The sequence below is a fragment of the Ammodytes marinus genome, assembly GCF_949987685.1.
Source record: "Ammodytes marinus genome assembly, chromosome: 12".
Classification (NCBI taxonomy): Eukaryota; Metazoa; Chordata; class Actinopteri; order Uranoscopiformes; family Ammodytidae; genus Ammodytes; species Ammodytes marinus.
In genome coordinates, this window is record NC_137216.1 from 19,701,650 (window position 1) to 19,722,698 (window position 21,049).

General features: G+C 44.2%; 1 protein-coding gene across 1 annotated transcript in view; it reads left to right on the forward strand.

The window, feature by feature from the left end:
• igsf3 (immunoglobulin superfamily, member 3) overlaps positions 1–21,049 on the forward strand; it is a 66,669-nt gene that overhangs the window by 22,549 nt on the left and 23,071 nt on the right. The window contains exons 3-4 of the mRNA XM_080038164.1: positions 15,183–15,602; positions 19,412–19,798. Of these exons, the coding sequence (XP_079894290.1) occupies positions 15,183–15,602; positions 19,412–19,798 (807 nt within the window). The remainder of the gene's footprint in view (positions 1–15,182; positions 15,603–19,411; positions 19,799–21,049) is intronic.

The following is a 21,049-nucleotide window of genomic DNA, read 5'->3' on the forward strand; positions in this document are numbered from 1 at the left end:
TCCCTCCCCTGCCTTTCTTTTCACCGGGGAGTCGGCGCTGCCAAGATGCCTTCCCCTTCTTCACTTAATGAGATGGACCGAATGTGGAGATGTCAGCTCGCATTCTATCTTTTACGAAGAGTGACACGGAGACCCGGCTCTACCTTATCCCCCCATCTCCACTCTCAGTTCAATTCATTTCAATGGTGATTTGATTGGCATGAAAGTTTATAAGTGTTTTTTTCCAAAGATTCAGAGTTGGACATTACACATTCATTATTTGTAATATACATATATAAAAATTAAGCACATTCAAGTTCTATTTAAATTCATATATTCACAACTTAACGTTACATAAATAAATATCTAAATAGATAGATAGATATATTTGTCCTTATCTGAGGAGTATTTTTTAATTTTAATTAAGAAAGGTAATTTAAATATTCTAAATGTGAAATCACAGAGTTGAGTTTGTTGAAATACATGTTTCTTACTTCATTAGTTAGATTTTAGGAGGCGATAGCCTATCTCTGTATGACGGAGTTGAACAGTGACCACATATACTGGTTTCTGTAGACTACTTGGTGTGGATATGTCTCTGCTTTCTGACAGTAGAGATATATTCTGTCTATACTTCTTTTAGTGCCAACATCTCCAATGTTCTAAATAGGTTTCTGTACATTGAGGCACTCTATCAATCCAAAAGCCCAAGAGTCCATTCAGTTTGGTGGCCTGCCCCTGCCCCCTCAGCTGGTCATGCAGGTATATGGTTTTGTCAATACAGCTGCTGGTTGAACTTCATCACAGGAGAAAGGTTTGGGGGTTGATTGAAGCTCATAGCATAAGACCGTGGAGGACTTCCCGTGATTGAATAAAGACGGACGAGGGAGGACGGAAAGGGAAAAGATGAGGATAAGCATCTTTTTTTCCGAGAAGCAAACTTATGGGTGAAGCCTTGTGTTTGACAAGGGAACGTATAGTAGTGAGATGCATCAGGGGAAAAGGTGAATAGAGGAGGAGAAAGTGTGGATGAATAGGCAAGGGAAGTTGTTCCTCTATGTCTGTCGGTATTGATCGGGAACAGAGGTCTGTGTGTGACTGGAGCATTTTATCGTCCCTGTCTCTCCTAGCATTGACACTCCTAGCTCTCTCTGCCCCCTCTCTCTCTCTCTCTCTCTGCCCCCCCCCCCCCTCTCTCTCTCTCTGGCCTCAACATCACCTCTTGGTTTCATTTACAATTACATTCCTCTCTCTGCCTTTTGTGTGTGTGTGTGTCTGTGTGTGAGTTTGTTTGTGTTAATATGTGTGTACGTATATGTGTGCAATAATTTGTGCTCTAAGCTGTGGACCGGGCAGGACTCCAAATGGAAAAAGATTGTATCACTAGGTCTGGCTTGCTATTTCCTTTGCGCTTCTCATCTACTTTAGCGGACAGGGCTGCCTGCTTCATGACATTACTGGCACTCGGACCCGCCATACACATACCCACGCATTATACACAGGAACTCAAACGCGCTCGCAAAATAGCACACCGTAGCGAGCTGTCAGTCAGGACGGATGTCGCACCCATAATTGAGTCTGAGCAGGACACTCATGCTGTAGTGCTCCCACGGAGACATGCTTTCTACTAAACATCACTGAGGAGGGCTTCAACAAGCCAGCGGATCACTGTGACAATACAGCTGCGGAATACATCATGCAGCACTGTGAATAAAAACACTGCTTTTGAACAGGGCAAGCCTTGATACTATGAAGTCCCATAGGGCAAGGTGTATTATACCGTATGCACTCGAAAAGGGAGAGTTTTGGAGGAGCAACTGCATTTGAAATTTGTCTTCCAGATGTGTCATATTGTGTCAATATGATCAGTCACATCAGGTTCTATCACTAGATACCAGAAGATATTCCGAGGTGGCTCTCACGTCCTGCCAACTGCCTGTCACTTGCCCTGACTTTGACACACTAAACGGGCTCATTCAGGTAGAAGTCTGTTTCTGAAGGCTCAATTTATACTGAACGCTGTATAATTTATACCTCAAACGCTCTGTATGAGTCCACATAGTGCTCAAGCCCTGCCTGTTGCTCCAAATACTGCTGAGGAGTTGTATGACGGGCCAGTTAAGGAGCTGTTTCCATTAACACAAATCTAAATGCTCTCGTAGCCCACAGACACACTTTTAAACATACACTGCTTTGCACATTTTGGTGAAAATATGCATTTAGCTCATTGCCCACGCTACTGCGCTAGGCTAATGTCTGAGGATTTAATGTGTTAACAAAAATGTGTGTGTGTGTGTGTGTGTGTGTGTGTGTGTGTGTGTGTGTTGAGTGTATATGTGTATTAATGTTTATATAATGGGCTAAAGATGCGCCACTGTTCCTGTAGTTGATTTGATTAGCTTAGCTAAGCACTAACCCTCAGGGGCCCGCTGCCTCGTCTCTCTGAGATTAACAGAACACAGCCACAGTTTGAATATGAATTCAACATGAATATGGATGTGCTAACGAGTGCTTGTGTTGAAGCCGTTTAAATATGCATTAGTAAAGAGTAAAACTTGCAGTATAACAGCCTCCAGGACTCATGTGGCTGTGAGTGTTGGTCCTGCACACTAGGGCTACTGCTGCATTGTTTGAAGTTGCCGGCTGCTTTGAAGCCTTATCTGAGCACAGAAGGGGCAGGAGGTTTTTCCCGGTTTAAGCAATGCATCTGATGACCTATTTGACACGGACACCGATACACACACACACACAGGCATCGAATCCATTTGCACACATTCTTATGTAAAATAACACGTGTAGATATTGGCACCTTAGGCGAGTTATTCAAGCACCTATAAACACATTAGACATGCCGACACATACATTCTTCTCAGAGCCTAATTCTATGTGTGGAGAGGTAGGGAATTGGCATTGTCAACTGCAACACGGCATTTATTTTATTTTTTCTTCCAATGCCAACTAGTGGTTGGCAGCTGTTTGTGCCACGCAGCTGGCTATGGTCTCAAGCACTTAAGCTGTACTCTCTTTGGCCGTGCCAGCATGCTGATTGTTACATAGTGGCAAGGACGGGGGAACCCTGTTAAGTGAAGAGCAAGCACTATATGAGGCAGCAGGTATGATGTAAGCAGATAATCAATCTCTTTACAGCTTGGCAGGGGCATTGCACTAACTTTTTCATTTGGATTTAGCCATAACAAGCCATGGTGAAATATGTCCCTAAAAGTTGAGGTTGTTTACTATGCAGTTCCTACACTAGGCCTTCTCTTCACAACAGTAGTGTTTTTTTAAGCACCTCCATAGGCCACACCTGACCATCACAAGCCTGTTTACTGTCTGCTGGTACCAGTTAATAGATTAGTATCGCAGCCACCTCATTAGCATGCTTATCACTGCCTCATTATTTGCAATGGGAAACGGGTTTAGTTAAAACATCTGATGTAATGGATTTGAGAGTGGGCTTTACAGCCAGCCGCAGGCAGGTTTTGAGTGCTGGTGCAGAGTGAAAAGTAAAAATGGAGAAACCTTGGAGGCGAAACTCATTTGGTAAAGCAACAACAAGGAAAGTAAACTAACGACCTTCCAGCTCCATCTCAGGGACATTATCTAAAATCTGTAGTGCAGAATCTAACAAGCACGCGCACGCACGCACACACACACACACACACACACACACACACACACACACACACACACACACACACACACACACACACACACACACACACACACACACACACACACACACACACACACATATATCTAAAGGCTTTGGCAAGGACTACTTTGTCTAAGGACATGCTGCACACCCAAACAGACAGAGGTGTGACTGGCACCTCCCTTTCAGTTGACTGAGGGCTAGATGGCAGACATGCTGCCACCTGTGCCCCCATGCCAGGGCGGCCACCTTGGGGTGTGGGCAGAAAGATGAGTGTGAGTATGTGTGTATGGGAGGATGCGGTTGGCATATGCCTAATTCCCCCCAGTGCTGGCAGCTCAGACAGACAGTTGCTCCCTCATCTGCTGCCCTGCTGGAAGGGTGCCTGGTGATTGAGTGAAACCCACCTCCTTTGGCCACAATCTTCTTCTTTTTTTTTAAATCTCTCTCTCTCTCTCTCTCTTTCTCTCTCTCTCTCTCCCTCAAAGACACTGTTTCAAACACAGCATGCGCACACCTGCTTATACTCTAGTCTGCAACTCTGGCCAGCTTTCCCAAACTGCTCCAATCAGCCCCTTCCTTTCATTGTGCTCTAATGATGTGAAACTGCAGTGCTTGTCAGTGTGTGTTTTTTTTCTGTGTTTTTTTCACAGTACAAACATCTTTAGATATCGCTGGACTGTTATGCCAATGTACCTTTTTTTTGGCAGAAGGCATGTGGAACTGGCCCAAAAGACAAGGCTTTGTACACTGATTAAAAGATGGTGATATGTTTTGTGACGTTTATTTACACATGCACACACACACACGTACGCACACACACACACACACACACACACACACACACACACACACACACACACACACACACACAAACAAACAGAAATGGTCAGATGGCTGGGGCTATAACTGGTTCTATCCTCGGGGAAGTCTTTAATTGGTCACAGTGCTTTACCATCTGGGGCTGAAGCAACTGATGGAGGGAGAGATGAAGGGAGGTGGTGCGGTCTCCTGTAAGGGGGGTATAGAGAGAGGCGAACATAGAGGCTGAGAAACAGTAAGTGTAGCACAGGGAGCTTATTGGTTTTAAAACTTGCATCTCCTATGTTAGAATCATAATATACTTGATACATGCTGTTCATAGTGTACAAGTAGGGGTTGTGTGTTTTGTGAGTGAAGGCAAATTATTGCATTTGTGTGCCTGTAGGTAGACGGGTTATTGCATGGTGGCGTGTGTGTGTGTGTGTGTGTGTGTGGCAATGACTAGGGGGTGTGTGTTTTTGCTGATGTAGGCAGAAGGAACAAAACCCTGCCTGCTCTGCAAGTGTGCTAACAACCTCCAGGACGGCGGCAAACGGAGAAGACAGAGAGACATGCACGGGGGGGTGTTATCCGTTTGTTTGCTGCGGTGCATGTTGTTTGTATGTGTGTGTGTATATGAGCAGACTGGAACGGACAATGCCATAGAGAGAGCGTGACGGATGAAACGATGGGGGAAAGTGGGTCTGAGGATGAGAAGAAAAGTGAAGAGAAAGAAAGAGGATGGTTATATGGGACGAGGTGGTGGGAGGGGTTGGAAGGCATATTTCATGTGTTTAGGCATGATGAGTAAATCTTTGATGCTCTAAAGGATTTCAGTCAACGATAGCTTTGCGCACAGCTCCTTTTCTCAAATGCTCTTAGGAAGATTTGTCTTTCATACTCCCACCTCTCTTCAGACTAGCCCTCCTCTCCCGCCTTGCCTTTTAATCTCCCGCTTACTCTCCATCATCTTCCCTCCCCCCCTCCCCCCCAACGCACTCACTCAGGCTCATTTCCTGGCTGGGCCTTAGTGAGAGGTTGTGTGTGTGTGTGTGTGTGTGTGTGTGTGTGTGTGTGTGTGTGTGTTTGTGTGCGCCAGTCTTACCTGCTGTTAAATCCTCGCTCTTCTGCCTTTTGTGTAAACAACGTCACATATTCGAAAGCTTCCTCTCACTATGGATCTTCTCTCTTATCGCAACATTCAGCCTTTTGAAGGCCACATCAACATTCTACCGTTCCAGTAAGGAAGCCCACTTCTTCACTCCCTGACCACATTTCTTTTCTCTTTCTTCTCCTATGTGTTATATCCCTCCCTCCCTCTTTCGCTTTTGTCGTCCACGGAGAAAACTCAGGACACATTCATATAAGTCTAATAGAACAAACTTGGCCAACTTGAAGGGTGGTGGAAAAGTGTTTCAGATGTATTATTTTACATTTGTCTTTAATTGCCATTTTAATATATTATATACTGTATAAATGTATTCTTTTTTTGGTAATGCTTTGTTTTGAATATCTTTGCACATTTCCTTTCAAGTGTACCTGGTATCTTTCTGGAAAAGAGCTTGTAGTTGGCTAATTCTTAGAACATGTCCTGAAAAAGGCTACGTAAACTGCTAACACATTACATTTAGTAACAGTCATTGAAGAGTGTTTTTTAAACCTGCATTTCTTTACTGAATTTATTTTTCTGGTTGCTCTTTGACCGCTTTGAGGCAGCCCAGCGAGCAGGAAACACAGCGTTGTCATTTAATCACCTAATTATTTTGATGAGTCAAACATTTTAATAAAATATTGAATCACACATCCAGTGGAAAGCAACTTTAGTGTGAAGGAAATCTGAGAGATTTTATCTATCATGATTTAAAGAGGGTTCAGGAAGCCTGTACTGTATATGTCTCCCACTGGAGCATTTAATGAAGCTCCCCCAGATTCCCCAGATGTACATATTGGAAGATTTTAATGGATTGTGCATTCCAGACAAGAAATAAAGCTACCTTTAGTCGAGTTGAGTTTCACTTTAGATCGTCATTTAGTGCGTTCTTTAGAGGAGACTGCGCAGTCTGAGACAGAGGCCTCCTTATCTTCTGACCTTGGTCTCCTGGGAGACAGTTGACTGACAGTGCATCCTAAGACAAAACAAAGAGCTGAACTATTGCTCTAAAAGACAAGTCATATTCCGTGTAGCCTAAAGAAAATTCCTTCACAATTAATATTCATGTTGGTTCATAGTTTCGTATTTTCTCAAAGCCGACCTTCATTCATACATTTCAAGCTGGCTGTGTCTTTCCTATGTGGTCAAAGTTCCTTTCTATTTATACGGTCTTTATGCGTGTTGTGTGAACCAACTGGTCGTCGGACCCAATTGATTATATTTCCTTGTCTCTTCTGAAATCTTCTGCTGGCCTCAGAGGAAGTGCAGCTTGTTAGTTTGAAGATGTACAGGGAATTATAAGGACAATATGAGAAACATAAAAAAAACAATATGAAAATATTGAATAAAAAAGATTATTTAAAAGAAGGGTATATTTTCATGAAATATGACTATATGGAATTGGTAATCCTCTAAATGCATGCATGTTGCAGCCCATCACATAGTACTAAAAACATATTATTTTGCAGTAAGTTTTGTTGTCGGTAACAGTAGCATATGTTCTTTTACAAACTGACGTTAATAAGCACCTAATTGTGTAATTCAGTGACCCACTACGGCACAGAGTCACAGAGATCTGCACCTCGGTCACTTATTTAATATTACTGTCTGTGCAGAGCGAGCAGCTGTCCCCTCAAGCTTTACTGTCCCTGTGTTTTTTTCTGTTTGGGGGGGTGGGCGTGTGAAAGAGAAAGAGATGCTGCCCGATTTTGATGAGCCTCTTATTCAACCTTTAGGTATAATGAGCTGTAATAGCCACAGGGGCCAAGCTCCGTCTGTCTCTTCTCTCAAAGCAGATGGTATACACCCTTTACTAGTTTTTATGACCCGCTCGGATACAAAAAAAATAAATAAAAAAACTTGCGATAGGGTAAACGTCCCCTAGCATGTTACACTAACATGTAGAGTACAAGCTGGATAGAGAGGGATCAGCGGAGGATAAAATGTGAACGCCTCTGTGTGCCATGACAGTCGTGATGAAGACGGGCTGGAGCAGGAAGGAGTAAGAAAATGTGATAATTGGGTGCTGACAGCAACTAGTCAAACGAAAAGAAAACTCACCAGATAATGTGGCACAGGGAGTGTGTGTGTGTTTCTGTTTGTGTGTGGGTGTGTGTGTGTGTGTGGGGGGGGGGGGTGTAGATGGAAGCTTGAGTGAGGAGAAAATGGGACAGAGCCTGAAGAAGAAAGACGGTATAAGGAGGCAACAACCAACGCTTCAGAGACTCCTTTTTATTAAATGAAGAGGCCTCTTCCTCTCAGTCACGGTGACCTCTGTGTTATAGCACAGGACAAACTTACACTCAAACGCCCACTCTCAGAGTGATGTTCCATTAGCAGGGGACCTCACAGGGCCCTAACTGAAAATCTCATAACAGCCCTCTCATATCCTCTCAACCCTCTCTCCCCCCCCCCCCCCCCCCCCTCGCCCCTTCTCTATTTTATCTCTCTTCACATTTTCAGACGGTCGGATGTGCTGTGCAATGATCCGATTCAGTGAAGGTCTCTGTGATCACACAGGGTTAGTTGTGAGACATTGAAAACATAGCGCCTCATGTATGAAGTGTTGACAAATAAGTCATAAAATCATAAACATTTCATTTTGTTTCATGAAATCTCCAAAAAGCGGAAAAAAAGCATTTCACGCTATGGGGTTGTATGATTGGGGTTTATTCTCAATCAATGGTCTATGATCTTCATAATGAACAATTGTTAATGCATTAATAATTTATTATGAGGAGCCTATTTATTCTGCATAAGCTCAGCACAGAAAATACAAATTTGCATCAAGCCTTTTTTTCAAACACGGGTCTGCTGCGACTAGGCCTGAGCCTCATAGGGGGGAGGGGGGGGGGGGGGGGGGGGGGGGCTTTAACCACTACACCACGAGCGCCCCATTCCCAGATGTGCTTTGACCTTTTAAAGAGATGTTGCTTCGTATGATAGTTGACAGAAAACAGACAGGGAATTTAACTGGTTACAAATAATGCAAGAGACCACAGTACCATCTACGTAAAGATTAATGAATGTGTACCCACGGGTTTCTCCTTGTGTTATCTCATTAAATAGTCATATCTTAAGGAATTAACAACACCCCTACCATTAACATTAAGATTTTTATGATAATTAATAAACTTTCATTTATTTTGCATGAACTAACATTTTATAAAAAGATGAAAATCAATAATACACAGTTGACTGTTTGCTAAAATCCCTCCTCTAAATTAATTAAATTAACCTTAGCGAGCATCACCAGGCACTGCAGGCGTCTCCAAAAGCAGAAACACAAAAGTTTAAGGAAGAATAGATTAAACATTGTGTAGAATACTTTAGTACAATATCATGTATAGCTGCCAAGTGCATTTGACAAGATTAGTTAGCTTGATTAGCTGGCTAGCTGATTAAATTTGCCTGGACGGTAGCCAGGTAGAAATAAGCAGCTTGCTTTTACCTTTCTCGTCACCACAAATCCCCCAAAACAAACAAACTAAAAACTGCATATAAAAGTTCCATAGCAACACATCATCTCAAATTCACAGGAGCATGCCATATTTCGCGACACTTTTTGATCTCAGGACGTAATAAATACGTAATACAAATCTGTGTTGCATGACGATATGAAATAGAAAAAAACCCGGAAACAGCCACATGGAGAAGTGATGTTCTGCATCTTCGACTCGACATGGTGCCGTGCTCATCTGAACGCGCGTGTGTTGTATTATGGATGAACCCCTGCTGTGGACCCAGATCCCACAACACAGCCCTTCCAACGCCAGTCAACTCCACTCCCTTTCTTCTCTGTTAAAGAGGACTCCCACGTGTCTTATTTATTTATTTGGCTTGAAGGCATGATCCTTACTCTACCCTTTTTCTCTTGTTTTACCCTGTATCCTGGCTTTAGTATCAGCCATGGCTCTTGGGGATGGCGTGTATAGACCTAAGTTAGTTAAGAGTTTGCTTAACCGGTCGCTCAAGGTGTTTTGTTTGAAAACCTGCTTGATTTTTCAGTCTCGTCAGAACACGATCTCTCTGTGTATTGTTTTCCACATCAGTGCGTTTGTGTGTGTGTGTGTGTGTGTGTGTGTGTGTGTGTGTGTCTGTCACTTTGCGCCTTCATTGTGGGATGAATCGAGCAAAAGAGCTCTGCCTCTCTGTTCTTCATCTTTGTTCCTTCTGTTTCGTCCCCTCCTCTTCATCCTAATTTCTTCTTCCTCCTACTTTCCCCTCCTCTTTCATCTCTCCCAGTTTCTCCCACTTGAACCACTCCATCCCTCATTCTGACTCATCAACAGCTTTCACAGAAGAACAAATGAGTGGAGGATGTGAATGGGCAGAATAATATATCCTAAAGAAAGGCAGGTGTAGGCAGAGTTTCTGTATGTATCTCTCTGTTTATACTTCCTGACCCAGTATACGCCTGCATGTGTCACAGGCGTCCCTGGTCAGTAAGTGACGTCTGCTTAGGGATGAGGCTGGACTTGCATCAAGTGGCGCTGAAGATCGCCCACTCGCTCAGCTTTGCTCTCAGCAGTATTCTCAGTTTCACCGCGTAATTAACAGTAATTACCTTGCTGGCTTTGCCAAATGGCCATTTGCTTTGCAGCAACACACACACAAACACAGACACTTGAGGCCATTACACACTATTAAGTCGACACTACCACTTCAGCTGTGGCTGAACATCTGCACTGAATGTTATATACTATGAGGCCAAAAGTATGTGGACATTTTTCATTTTTTTCATTTCATTTTTATTTTGGTTTTTGTGTCCTGCACTCAAAGTGCCCAACCCTCATGGGTTTATGAGGGTATAATGTTGGGTGCTTTTGGTTTGGAGCCGGTTTCTTGCTTTGCAGCTATTTAGTTCCAATTATACAATCATATTTCTTATTCATTTTTGGTTCAACATAAAATGCTCCTGTGCAGAAAGTAAGGTCCAATAGTAGTAATTCAGATCGAAAACAACCTTGCGTTTAAAAAAGGCAGGGGGCTGCATTTGTGAGTGTGCGTTGTTTAAGGTAGGAGGTAAACATGCTGTTCACTTAACCAGTGTTAAATGATCCATTCAAAAGGTGCGGTTGCATTTTTGTCAAATGAATGTGCCAGAGCACACTAAACTGGCACCGTGGGAGGTATGACTGCAGAGTAAATATGCATTTCAGTATTTTTACGTAGTATGGATATCTACATACTGTACTTTATTTAGGTGTCCACATGCCTATAGCAAGTAGGGTCAGCCCACCAGCTTTCATAGGAGTTTCTATTTACTGCCTCACTATACAGTTTGTTCCCGTATTTGACACATTTGTGTTCATTTATACCGGCTGGTAGAGAAAACTGGATAGTGCAATTTGGACACACCTATTGATATCTACTCTACTTCATTATGATTGGCCGCAGCCAGTGGACAAAGTTTGACATTTCCAAACTGAGGCTAATCTACTACCACCAGGATCTCAGTCAAATACACAGAGGAGTCAAGAACTTGCTGCCTCGCATTGCACTTGTGCTTGACACTTAGCCATTTAAATAGGCAAATAAAGACATACACTACATGTACTAACAAATGCAGAGACACCAGATGGAATTGTATTGTACGCGAGACCTTTGCAGTAGTGGTAACATCCAGAGGGCAGTGTGAGTCACTTCAGTCCTGTCGCCATTTTTCTCCCATGACAAGACCACAGCAGAGAGCACCAAGTGTTGCGTGGCTGGGTCATCATTATCTTGCTGCTTTTTGTTTCATTTAACAAAACACAAAAAATGTTCCCACGAAAAACTCTTACGTGAAAACGGTGTAAGCACAAAAACGCCGCCACTGGAATTTTCCCTGTTAGGAATCCATTCTGCTTCTGCCACTTCCACAGCCAGCGGGCACACAGCACAGAGATATGTTAAGAAGTTTGAGTTCAAAATGTACAGATTAGACTTCACATACGATCATCTTTTTCTCCTGGTGTCGCCTTTCCGCAAAATCTCTCTTCCTCTTCCGTTTTATTTTAGTGTCCTTGTGTCCCCCACACTTCTATCCCTGTGCGACTGGACTTAAAAGGCCAGCTTGAGGGATGACAAGCGCCGTGCACTTCACAGGGCTGAGAGAGTAGGGGGAAAATGGAAAGGAGGGAGATGAAAGCAAAACACTGTAGATGAGGTAGAGCAGGAGGAGAGCAGTTTTTAAAGTTTCATAAAGGATTGACAGCTTACGTGTCAGTCATGAAAAAGCACACACGCTATTCCTTCACATCCACACACATGAGAACCTCCTGTCTCAAAGTTTGAGAGATGACCCGATTCATCTGTGAGTGACCAATTTTTTAATCGTTAGTACTCTGATTTGATTATTCAGGCTCTGTGAATGTGAAACAAATTAAGGAAACTGCTTTTAAATCCTTCATAAAGTCCTTTAATAGTTTATTTTTTGTATGGCTAAACAGACTGGCTCATTGAGTTGCAGTGAGCCTTTGCACAGGTCTTTTGGAGTAGTGAAATTGCATGGCCAAATGTTTTTTAATGGGTTTTCAATTGCAGTGAAAGGAGGCATTCCGGCCAACCTCAACTAATGTTTTATTTTGTCGGGGTAAGTGAGGGAAATTAAACCAGTTTATATTAAACCTCCAAGGATATTAAGAATACTGTGTGTGTGTGTGTGTGTGTGTGTGTGTGTGTGTGTGTTAGTAATGGTTTGGCACACAGCAGTTATTGTTAAGGTAGAATAAGTCAGTATTATGTCCTCACAAGTGATGAAAGTGTGTCTGTTGTGTGTGTGTGCCCGAGAATGCCATCTCATTCTGTCCGTAATCCTTCCCTTCAGATTGAGGTCAGTGAGGATATTGGAGAATGTTGGTGTGTTTACAACCTCAGGCTGACTGGAAATGCTGAGATTGGCAGAGATTGGAGTGTAGGGATCAGACCGACCCAGAGGACTTGAGAGGAAGTCAAAGTGTTAAAATATTACCGATAAGTAGCTGGCAAAGGGACGGGAAGTATCCTCTTCCTGTTATCACACTATAGTGATATAGTGTCCCAAGAGAGGACGGGAGTCAGTTAAAGAAAAGGGCTTGGTGTTTTGTTTTTTTTTTCTTTTTTTGGGGGGGGGGGGGGTGTAGTAACTCCAGGCATGATGCTGAGGCCCTCGGCATCATGTGGGAGAGTTGCCATGGCAATGGCAGGTTGTAGCGTAGGTGTGTTGTTGTGGTAACACAGTATGTCTATGGAAGGCTGCCGGTTGACTCACTGTTGACTGGAGTCAGTGAGAGAGAAACTTGGCAACCAGCGTTCCTTCAGGGAGCAGAGTCAGACCTCTGTGATGCTTGTGTTATGAAAATGAGTTTTTTTATGTGCTCTTGTCTCAGACAGAATGCTATAGGAGAGATACTATCCCTTCAACAAAGGCCTTGGTGATATGGTAAAAAGTATTTTCAATGTATGTGTGTATCAAATAGATTGGATTATTTATTCATAATTTAAACACAAGACTTTCCTTACCAGTCTGGTTTATTTTAAATGACTCAATAATTGTTTACATACACAATGCACATTTCTAGAAAAATTACATCAGATTAAACCGTCGTCATGCTTCCACTGAAAGTTAATAAATTATAATATTCAAGAATTGCTGTAAGAGATTGTTCAATGAGTACCATTCATCTGCATTGCTGTTAGGCGGTTAATGAAGAGCTCAAGGTAATGGGGAATGTCTTCACCTCATCGCCAGTATCTTCAAGATTGGTTCAAGCTAAGGCAGTAAACTGTTTAGTTGTATCTAGACTTTAACTGTATCTTTCATATAGCAGCGTGTCATCGGAGCGCTGCTGTTTCTGACCCACCTTGGTTGCTCACTTTCTTGCGCTGCCTCTTCTGTTTCAATCTTGGATCCTTTTCTCTGAGCCTCTTGTTAAACTCCTCTAACCAGATGTTGAGGCTGCTCTCCACGCCTCCTCTATCTGTCCCCTCTCATCTCTCTGCCTTTGTTCCCCCTCCTTGTTTGCTTCATTAGCGGTGTCCCTTTCTCTGTTCTCCCAATCCCAACCTCTCAATTTGACTAGCGTTTACGCACACGCACACACACACACACACACACACACACACACACACACACACACACACACACACACACACACACACACACACACACACACACACACACACACACACACACACACACACACACACACACACACACACACACACACACACACACACACGACTACACACGCAGATACCCGCGTTGCCTGTGTATTTACATCAAACGTTTTAGCCAAGGCAGGTGACTTGAGGAAAAGCGCAGACCCTTAAACAAGCCTATTTTGTAGTCTTCTTCACAATGACAATCCCTTTAGAACTTGAATAGCCAAACAGCTTTACAAAGCACTCCACTAGCATAATACCACACAAAGCACTTACATTTTCAGGCTTCTTTAGTACAGGCTCAAAGTGACCACGCGGCAATACAAGGCCCGGCATTATTCGGCTCGATTCATTTCATCTCAGCCTAGCTTTAATGGTTGACTGCTGTCCATTGTGAACACTGATGTCTTTCTATATTGTTTTTTCTTAGGCATTGTGTTCTTGTGAATGTGCACATGTTAACAATGTCTGTGTGTGCGTGCTGCCAGAGAGGTCATGATAGGGCGACAAACAGTATGTCATCCATGTGCAGCAACACACCTGCAAACGCAGCTGAGATAACTTCTTTTTTTTAACCTTATGACTTTTCTTCCTTTTGTTTCTCATTAAAGCGTGACATGTTGGATCTCATGGTCTAGCGCTATCCATCATTTTCTTTCTTTCCCTCTTCGACACGCATTTAAATGCACCTGGTATATCCAAAAATACTCCTTAAGCTCCTTTTTTAAAGCTATTCGTGTTTATTCCTGTCGATGTGTTTAGTGTTTCCAGCCTGCTCTCTCGGATTATCACATCTTGATGTCTGTGTTGCTTTCTTGCACTTGGCCGTCCCCCTCTCTCATCTCCACCGTGTTCAACCATCTGGGCTTGAAGTCCGTCTTCTGTTCTCGTTTCTCTGATAGATGGAAGGGCTGGGATGAATTTGATACTGTTTGTATATTTAGTGTGTGGGAACAAACAATGTTTGAAAAGTTTTAGTCAGAGTCAGTGTGTGCAGCCGTTATGGTTGCTACTGCAGACCATATGGGACATCATTTGTGTGAGAGAAGTGGCAAAGGGTTATCCTAAGGCAGCTGGCTCGTATGATTATATGCCATGAACGCCAGTGACATGCGAAAGTCATGTATGGAGGAGGGAATGGAGTGCATTCACCTCGGGGAAAAAAGCTAGGCTGCGTTAACACTTCTTCCTCAACGTGTGGCGTTCATCAGATTTTTAACAGCTTTGGCTTCTATAATAGAAGGCATAAGCAAAAATAGAAGGTTGCTTTGTAACTACTTCTTCACATTTATCAATAACAACATAGCATGGTATTTTTTTAAAGACAGATGAAGGGTTGCTATGGTGTTTCAGAGAACAGATAACATTTGTCTTTTCAATATGAGTCATTCTAACCCGTCCTGATATCCCACACAGCCTCCACAAATCCTCTTGCTAACTTTCTCTCTTCTTCCCTTATTTTTTTTGCAGTCATCGCCGACTCGTTGACGGTGGTAGCTCCAGCCCAGACACTGTCCAAGGTGGAAGGGGACACGCTCCAGCTGACCTGCGAGGTGTCCCGTACCACCACGCAGCACACTCACTTATCGGTGGGTTGGTACCTGCGCTCCCCGGAGGACGCGGCCGCCACACCCCAGGAGCTGGTCACACTGTCCCGGGACTTTGTCTTGCGCTCTGGGGGGCCTTACCGGCAGAGGATGGCGGCAGGCGACCTCAGGCTGGATAAAACTAGCGCTACGAGCTACAGGCTAACCATCCACAAGCTGCAGCCCGTGGACCAAGGCCTGCTCTACTGCCAGGCCGCAGAGTGGATTCAAGACTCTGACGACAGCTGGTTCGCCATGACCCGCAAGCAGAGCGACAAGACCCAGCTCCGCATACAGCCCACAGGTGAGTGGAGGGGAAAGAGATTCATGTTGGGGAAAAAGAGAGGTTAAAGATGCCGATCTACTCGAAAGGTCTTTCTCTTGTCTTTTTTGACAGACACCAGCATGTGGGCCGGCTTCCTCCTGATTGCTGATCAGTATCTTGCACTAAGCTCATTAGCTCACTCAAAAAAATAGGGCTTAACTAAACCTCCATAGACGACTCCCCACACTATTGTATTTTTGTCTGTTTGATGGGCAACATTACAAGCACACCCAAGAACAATTGAACCAGCTCCAAACAGCGTGGGTGTTAGACACAGGGAGACCCAAGGCTTCCACATTAAGAATCTCCCAGGCAACAAGTTTAGCCCAGAAATCAGAAGCCAAAAACAGTTTTTTAATTACTACTCGCCAACGATGAAACCAATCTGGTTTGAGACCGAGTGCATTAGGGGGAGAGAAACCGTGCTGGTTAAATGCGGTTTCTTAGTCTGTGGAGGGACGTGTGGCCGGGGGGGACAAGGGGTTGAGTTAGTTACAAGAGGATGCACGATAAAAAGATGTGGGAGGAACAAAGCGCATGTCGGGAAGGCTGATGGCCTCATATGATAACCATCTAATAAGCTGTCAACCTCTACAGTCAATGGACCAGAAACAAAGGCGACTTCACATGAACTTGTATCCTCCCATCCGACTCTGCCCCATTACAGCCATGTATTCGACATCCATAAAGAATCTCTTTGTAATGCTTCCCAAAAAAAGACCACGGATGTGGGTGATAAACTGCTTTGACATTAGCTCAATTACCAAGGCGTCACGCAGTGGTGAGTGTCCCATGCCAGCAAATTATTTCAATGTAGAAATCGTTCTGCCTTTGTCCATTAAGCAGCCCGATCCGCTCTGGACCGATAGAGCTTGATGGTGCCCCAGATAGTGCTGGGGTGGATGAGTTGAGAAGGGGAGGGTTGACAACTCGGATGTGAAGCAGGTTTGTCAGACGAGTTCCTGCTACTTCCCTATAATCCATTATGGATGGAGGTGTCGTTGCGTGACAAAGAGAATACAGCAGAGTTTGTGTGTGTGTGTGTGTGTGTGTGTGTGTGTGTGTGTGTGTGTGTGCGCGGCCCACAGGGTGTTAGTGCTGTTTACTGATTCATTTCTATATCCCTATTCACTTGTTGCATGATGAGGGCACAGCTTGGATAGCAACTTGTGTTTTTGACGTTGCACCTGGTATGCGTGTGTGTGAGAGAGAGAGAGATAATTTTGAACGAGAGGCAGCAGCTCCTTCACTGAGCTCTGTTTTATAAAAGATGGGAGTGGATCTCGATTCAGCAGTCACATCACTAACTTATCACACAGCTTCAGCATCAGAGAGAGAGGAGCACCGGACAGACTCCTAATGCAGCACTATACCTTTCACTTTCAGTTTTTACCGGCTCTCTCAATTTTCTATCCGCTTTCCCTCACCTCCTCCCTCGCTTATTCCCACTCAAGCGCCTACCTCTCTCCGCTGAACTCTTGCTGTAAAACACAGTCTTACCAGAAAGCCCCCCTTGATAAGTGGCGACCGAGATCTTGTCAAAGCAGGTCATGGCCTTTTAAGCTTTGCCCCTCTTTCCTACGCAATTAATCACATTCAAATGTTGTGCCATCTGTGCGCTTTCCTCTTCACCCCGTCATTTAATGCATGTGCACTATGCACTACTTCCGCCAAGTCATTATTGTTTTCCCCATTGCTTTTTAGTGATAGTTCTTTTGTTTGATGAATAACTTTATAACATGTATTCTGTGTGAAATGTCAAATACTGTCAAAAAATTCAAAGGTATTTAATTTAATTTACAGTGAAATAGGAACTGAGAAAAAGCGGCTAATCCTCCCCATTTGAAATGCTGCAAGACCGATAATGTTTAATTAGATTAATGACTTAAATTAAATTCCGTATATAGAGTTGCGATGATTGTTTGATTCATTCATTGCTGCAAGTCTCTTGTTACTATACAGTATGTGGGTATGGTAATGTTAAGTACTTGTATTCATTTTGTTTCTGCGTGCATATCTACATGTAAACAATATTCCTGTCCCTCCTACCAATAAAGTTGCCCCTGAATAACGAGCTCTATATACCGACGGCAGGCTTTGAACTTTTCCACATGAGTGTTTCTCAGGAAGTGGGGTTTTAAAGTCTTTGTAATTATAGCTCGGGGCTACCACCTCAAAGCAGCCGTCTCATACACGCCGCTAATCATCCGGAAATTAATACAGCAAATACAACTGAACGCACGCATGGCCATTACACACACATACTGTATACATACACATATACTGTACACCAACGCAACCGCACATGCGCAGACAACAATCAGTCAGTTTTCTCTTAGACTGTGCAGGAGGAAGAGGAGGCGAGAGAGAGAGAGAGGGCGCCCGACTGCTGAAGAGAATTTTAATTAGATGTGCTTTTTATTGCAGAGGTGAGAGAGAGCAGAGCTCTGTGAAAGATCAGCGCTTTACCGGAGCAATGCCCAGTGTGACCTCGGGCTTCTCTAGTTTCTCTCTCCCTCAGTCTCCACTACTAACTGAAGCTATTGTATGGCCCCTGCTCATTCTGGACTACTGGAAACCCCACCCCACCCCTGAATCTTTTCACGTCCTCTCTCTTTTAGCATACAGATTCAGCATTGTAGACTGTACATATTAAGGAATGTAGTGTTATGCATTTCCTTTGGAAGCCACACTTTACACAGCTGTCTTGTTTAGACACTAGGCTATAACAAATATGTTTGGAAACATAACAAATAAATATCACCTATATTTGATGATATTTTCCCCCACACCTGCACATTAACATTAATGATTAATATTATACCTGTCCAGGTATACTATTAATCATTAAGTCCAGACCAGCTTTGTCCTCCACTAGAAGACACTGTTATTTCAGCTGTATAGATACAGTCTCATTATCCTAGACTCTAAGGTTGTTATTGTTGGGTGTTCAACTCAGAGCCATAACATTGATCTCCTTGACACCCAAGCCTGTTGCCCTTAGAGATTGCAGAGTATGTGTGCTGCGAACAACAGATATTATGATTTAGGTTACCATAGTAACTTGATTATGTATGACTCCAATAGAATGTTCAGATATACCTATAATAATTTTTTGGGATATTTGCCGTAAACCTTGTAGGCCTTAAGTGTCGGAAAACAATCTTGTGTTCGTGGCACCAGGTTAAAACACTGATCTCGGGAAGTGACTGTCAGAAACGCGTAGCAATACACTGTGTCTCACTTGCGCTACTGTCCAGTTCTACTCGGCCAGGCTTCAATAAATAATTGCTGCATAAGACACCCTCAGTCTCCTGAAATCTCCTTCCATCTGAGCTGAACTCTGACTCCTGAAGATAGAATTATTGTCTTACTAAGCCACAAGTGTAACATTCAAAAAGGGATTTGAAATCCTTTCATACATCATAGAATTGTATCGCCGAGTGTCACCAATGCATGACTAATAACCATCTAACCCCATGTCTGATTGTTCTACTAGACATTTCTGATCTGCTGATACCACATTCACCGTCCAGAGCTCTCAGGTCGTCTTGGACGGGTCTAATCTCAGTCCCCAGAGTTAGGACTAAACAAGGAGAAGTCCGCCTGTATTTGTTCTTTGTCTAGTGTCTAATTTTGAAATTTGATGTATTTTCTTCCCCTTGTAAAGCACTTTGAATTGCCTCGCGTCTGAATTGTGCTTTATAAATAAACTTGCCTTGCCTAAACATCCCTATAACAATAACGTTTCCCTCTCCCCCCTCCTTATCTTTTTGTCCCTCATTCAGACCGGGACTTCAGCATCCAGGTGAGCACGGAGCGGCGGTCCTTCACGGCCGGTGAGCCGCTGGAGCTCCGCTGCACCATCGAGGCGCAGAGCGTGCCCGAGCGCTTCTTCTCGGTGTCGTGGGTCTTCAGCAGCTCGCCGGTGGCCGTGGTGGGCCCCGGTGCCGTGCCGGTCCTCGGCCCCGACTACACGGACCGAGAGGCGGCCGGTCAAATGACGGTACGCAAGGAGAGCGCCAACGTGCACCTGCTCAAGCTGCAGCACCTGAGGCCCGAAGACGCCGGCAAGTACATCTGCCGCGTGACGGAGCGCGAGAAGACGCCCACCGGGGACTTCATCGACCGCAGCAAGAGGTCCCGCAACGTCCAGATCACAGTCCAGCCCCTCAGTGAGTAATACTCTGGACACACACAGCAGGGCTTGGTATAGTTTCCCCCCCCCCCCCCCGTCATTTATTTGTCAATTACACTATGAATGATGAGATTTTTCATAACTGGTTTTATCTTCATGTAGGCAGTATTGGAATGTTTTGCTGTGCTCCATTCCTCTCCAGCCTCTCTCTCTCTCCATGTCTCTCTGCTTCACTTCTCTCTCTCTCTCTCTCTCTCTCTCTCCAAGGTGGCCTATAAGAGATAGCTGCACAAGCCTCTATTGTTAACTGCGAGGGAGAGGGGAAATGGATAATGCCACTCTTATTCCCGATGTATTTTCTGTTTGAGTGGATTGCTAAGGATTGGTAATGCAGCATTATGGTCTTTTCCTATTTCCTTGGCTTAGCTGAGGGTAGGGGAGGGGATGGGGCAACACTTTAGTAGGATAATGGAGAGAGCAGAAAGAGTCCAGAGTCAAGGAGGCCGAGCTAAAAGCCATGAAATTAAAGTGTGGCGAAAAGAAAAGGAGCAAGAGAAAGGCGCCCAGCTCTCCGGGGTCCTCCTAAGTGGTTTCCCCGGGCTAAATTAATGAGTTCTGCCAGGGCCGACCTCTTCAGCTGGGTTAAGCAGGGCGGGCCAGGGAGGTTGTGTCAAGGCTTGCAGCTGATCAATGCAAATTTTCACTCAAACCTTTTTAGAACCCTGCTCACAATCCTCTCATTGGTCAATAAGAATGTATTTTCTTAACATCTCAATGGCAGCAGGAGAACACTATTCTGTTCCTTTGGGCTTCATTGGCTGCGTTCCCTTTTTCTCTCTATAACTCCGGGTCTCTTAGGACTGGAGGAGCGTGTGGAGCAAGCTGCTAGCAGCATAATAAAACATAATAACAACAGAGTAGTATCTGCTCTCAAGCAGCCAGCCAGCGCTACCTCTTCCTGACCGCTGTGCAACCCCCCCCCCCCTCCCTCAGCTAAATCAGCCTAAAACAATGGCCCCCATGCCTGCAGCATGTCTCCGGGGAACCTCTCTGTATGGGAGGTTTTGTTTTTCCAACAAAAGACCCTAATGCCCCATAAATGATGTTTATGGGGTTTACACAGGATAATGGCCACGGTTATTGGAGGAGAACCCTCTGTGGAACACACTAGTCATGGTCAGGCAGGCATGTGTTTCATGCACAGGCCCTCCCTCTCATGCCTGCTTTCTCTCACCTGCAAACACGCAAGCACACACACACACACACACACACACACACACACACACAC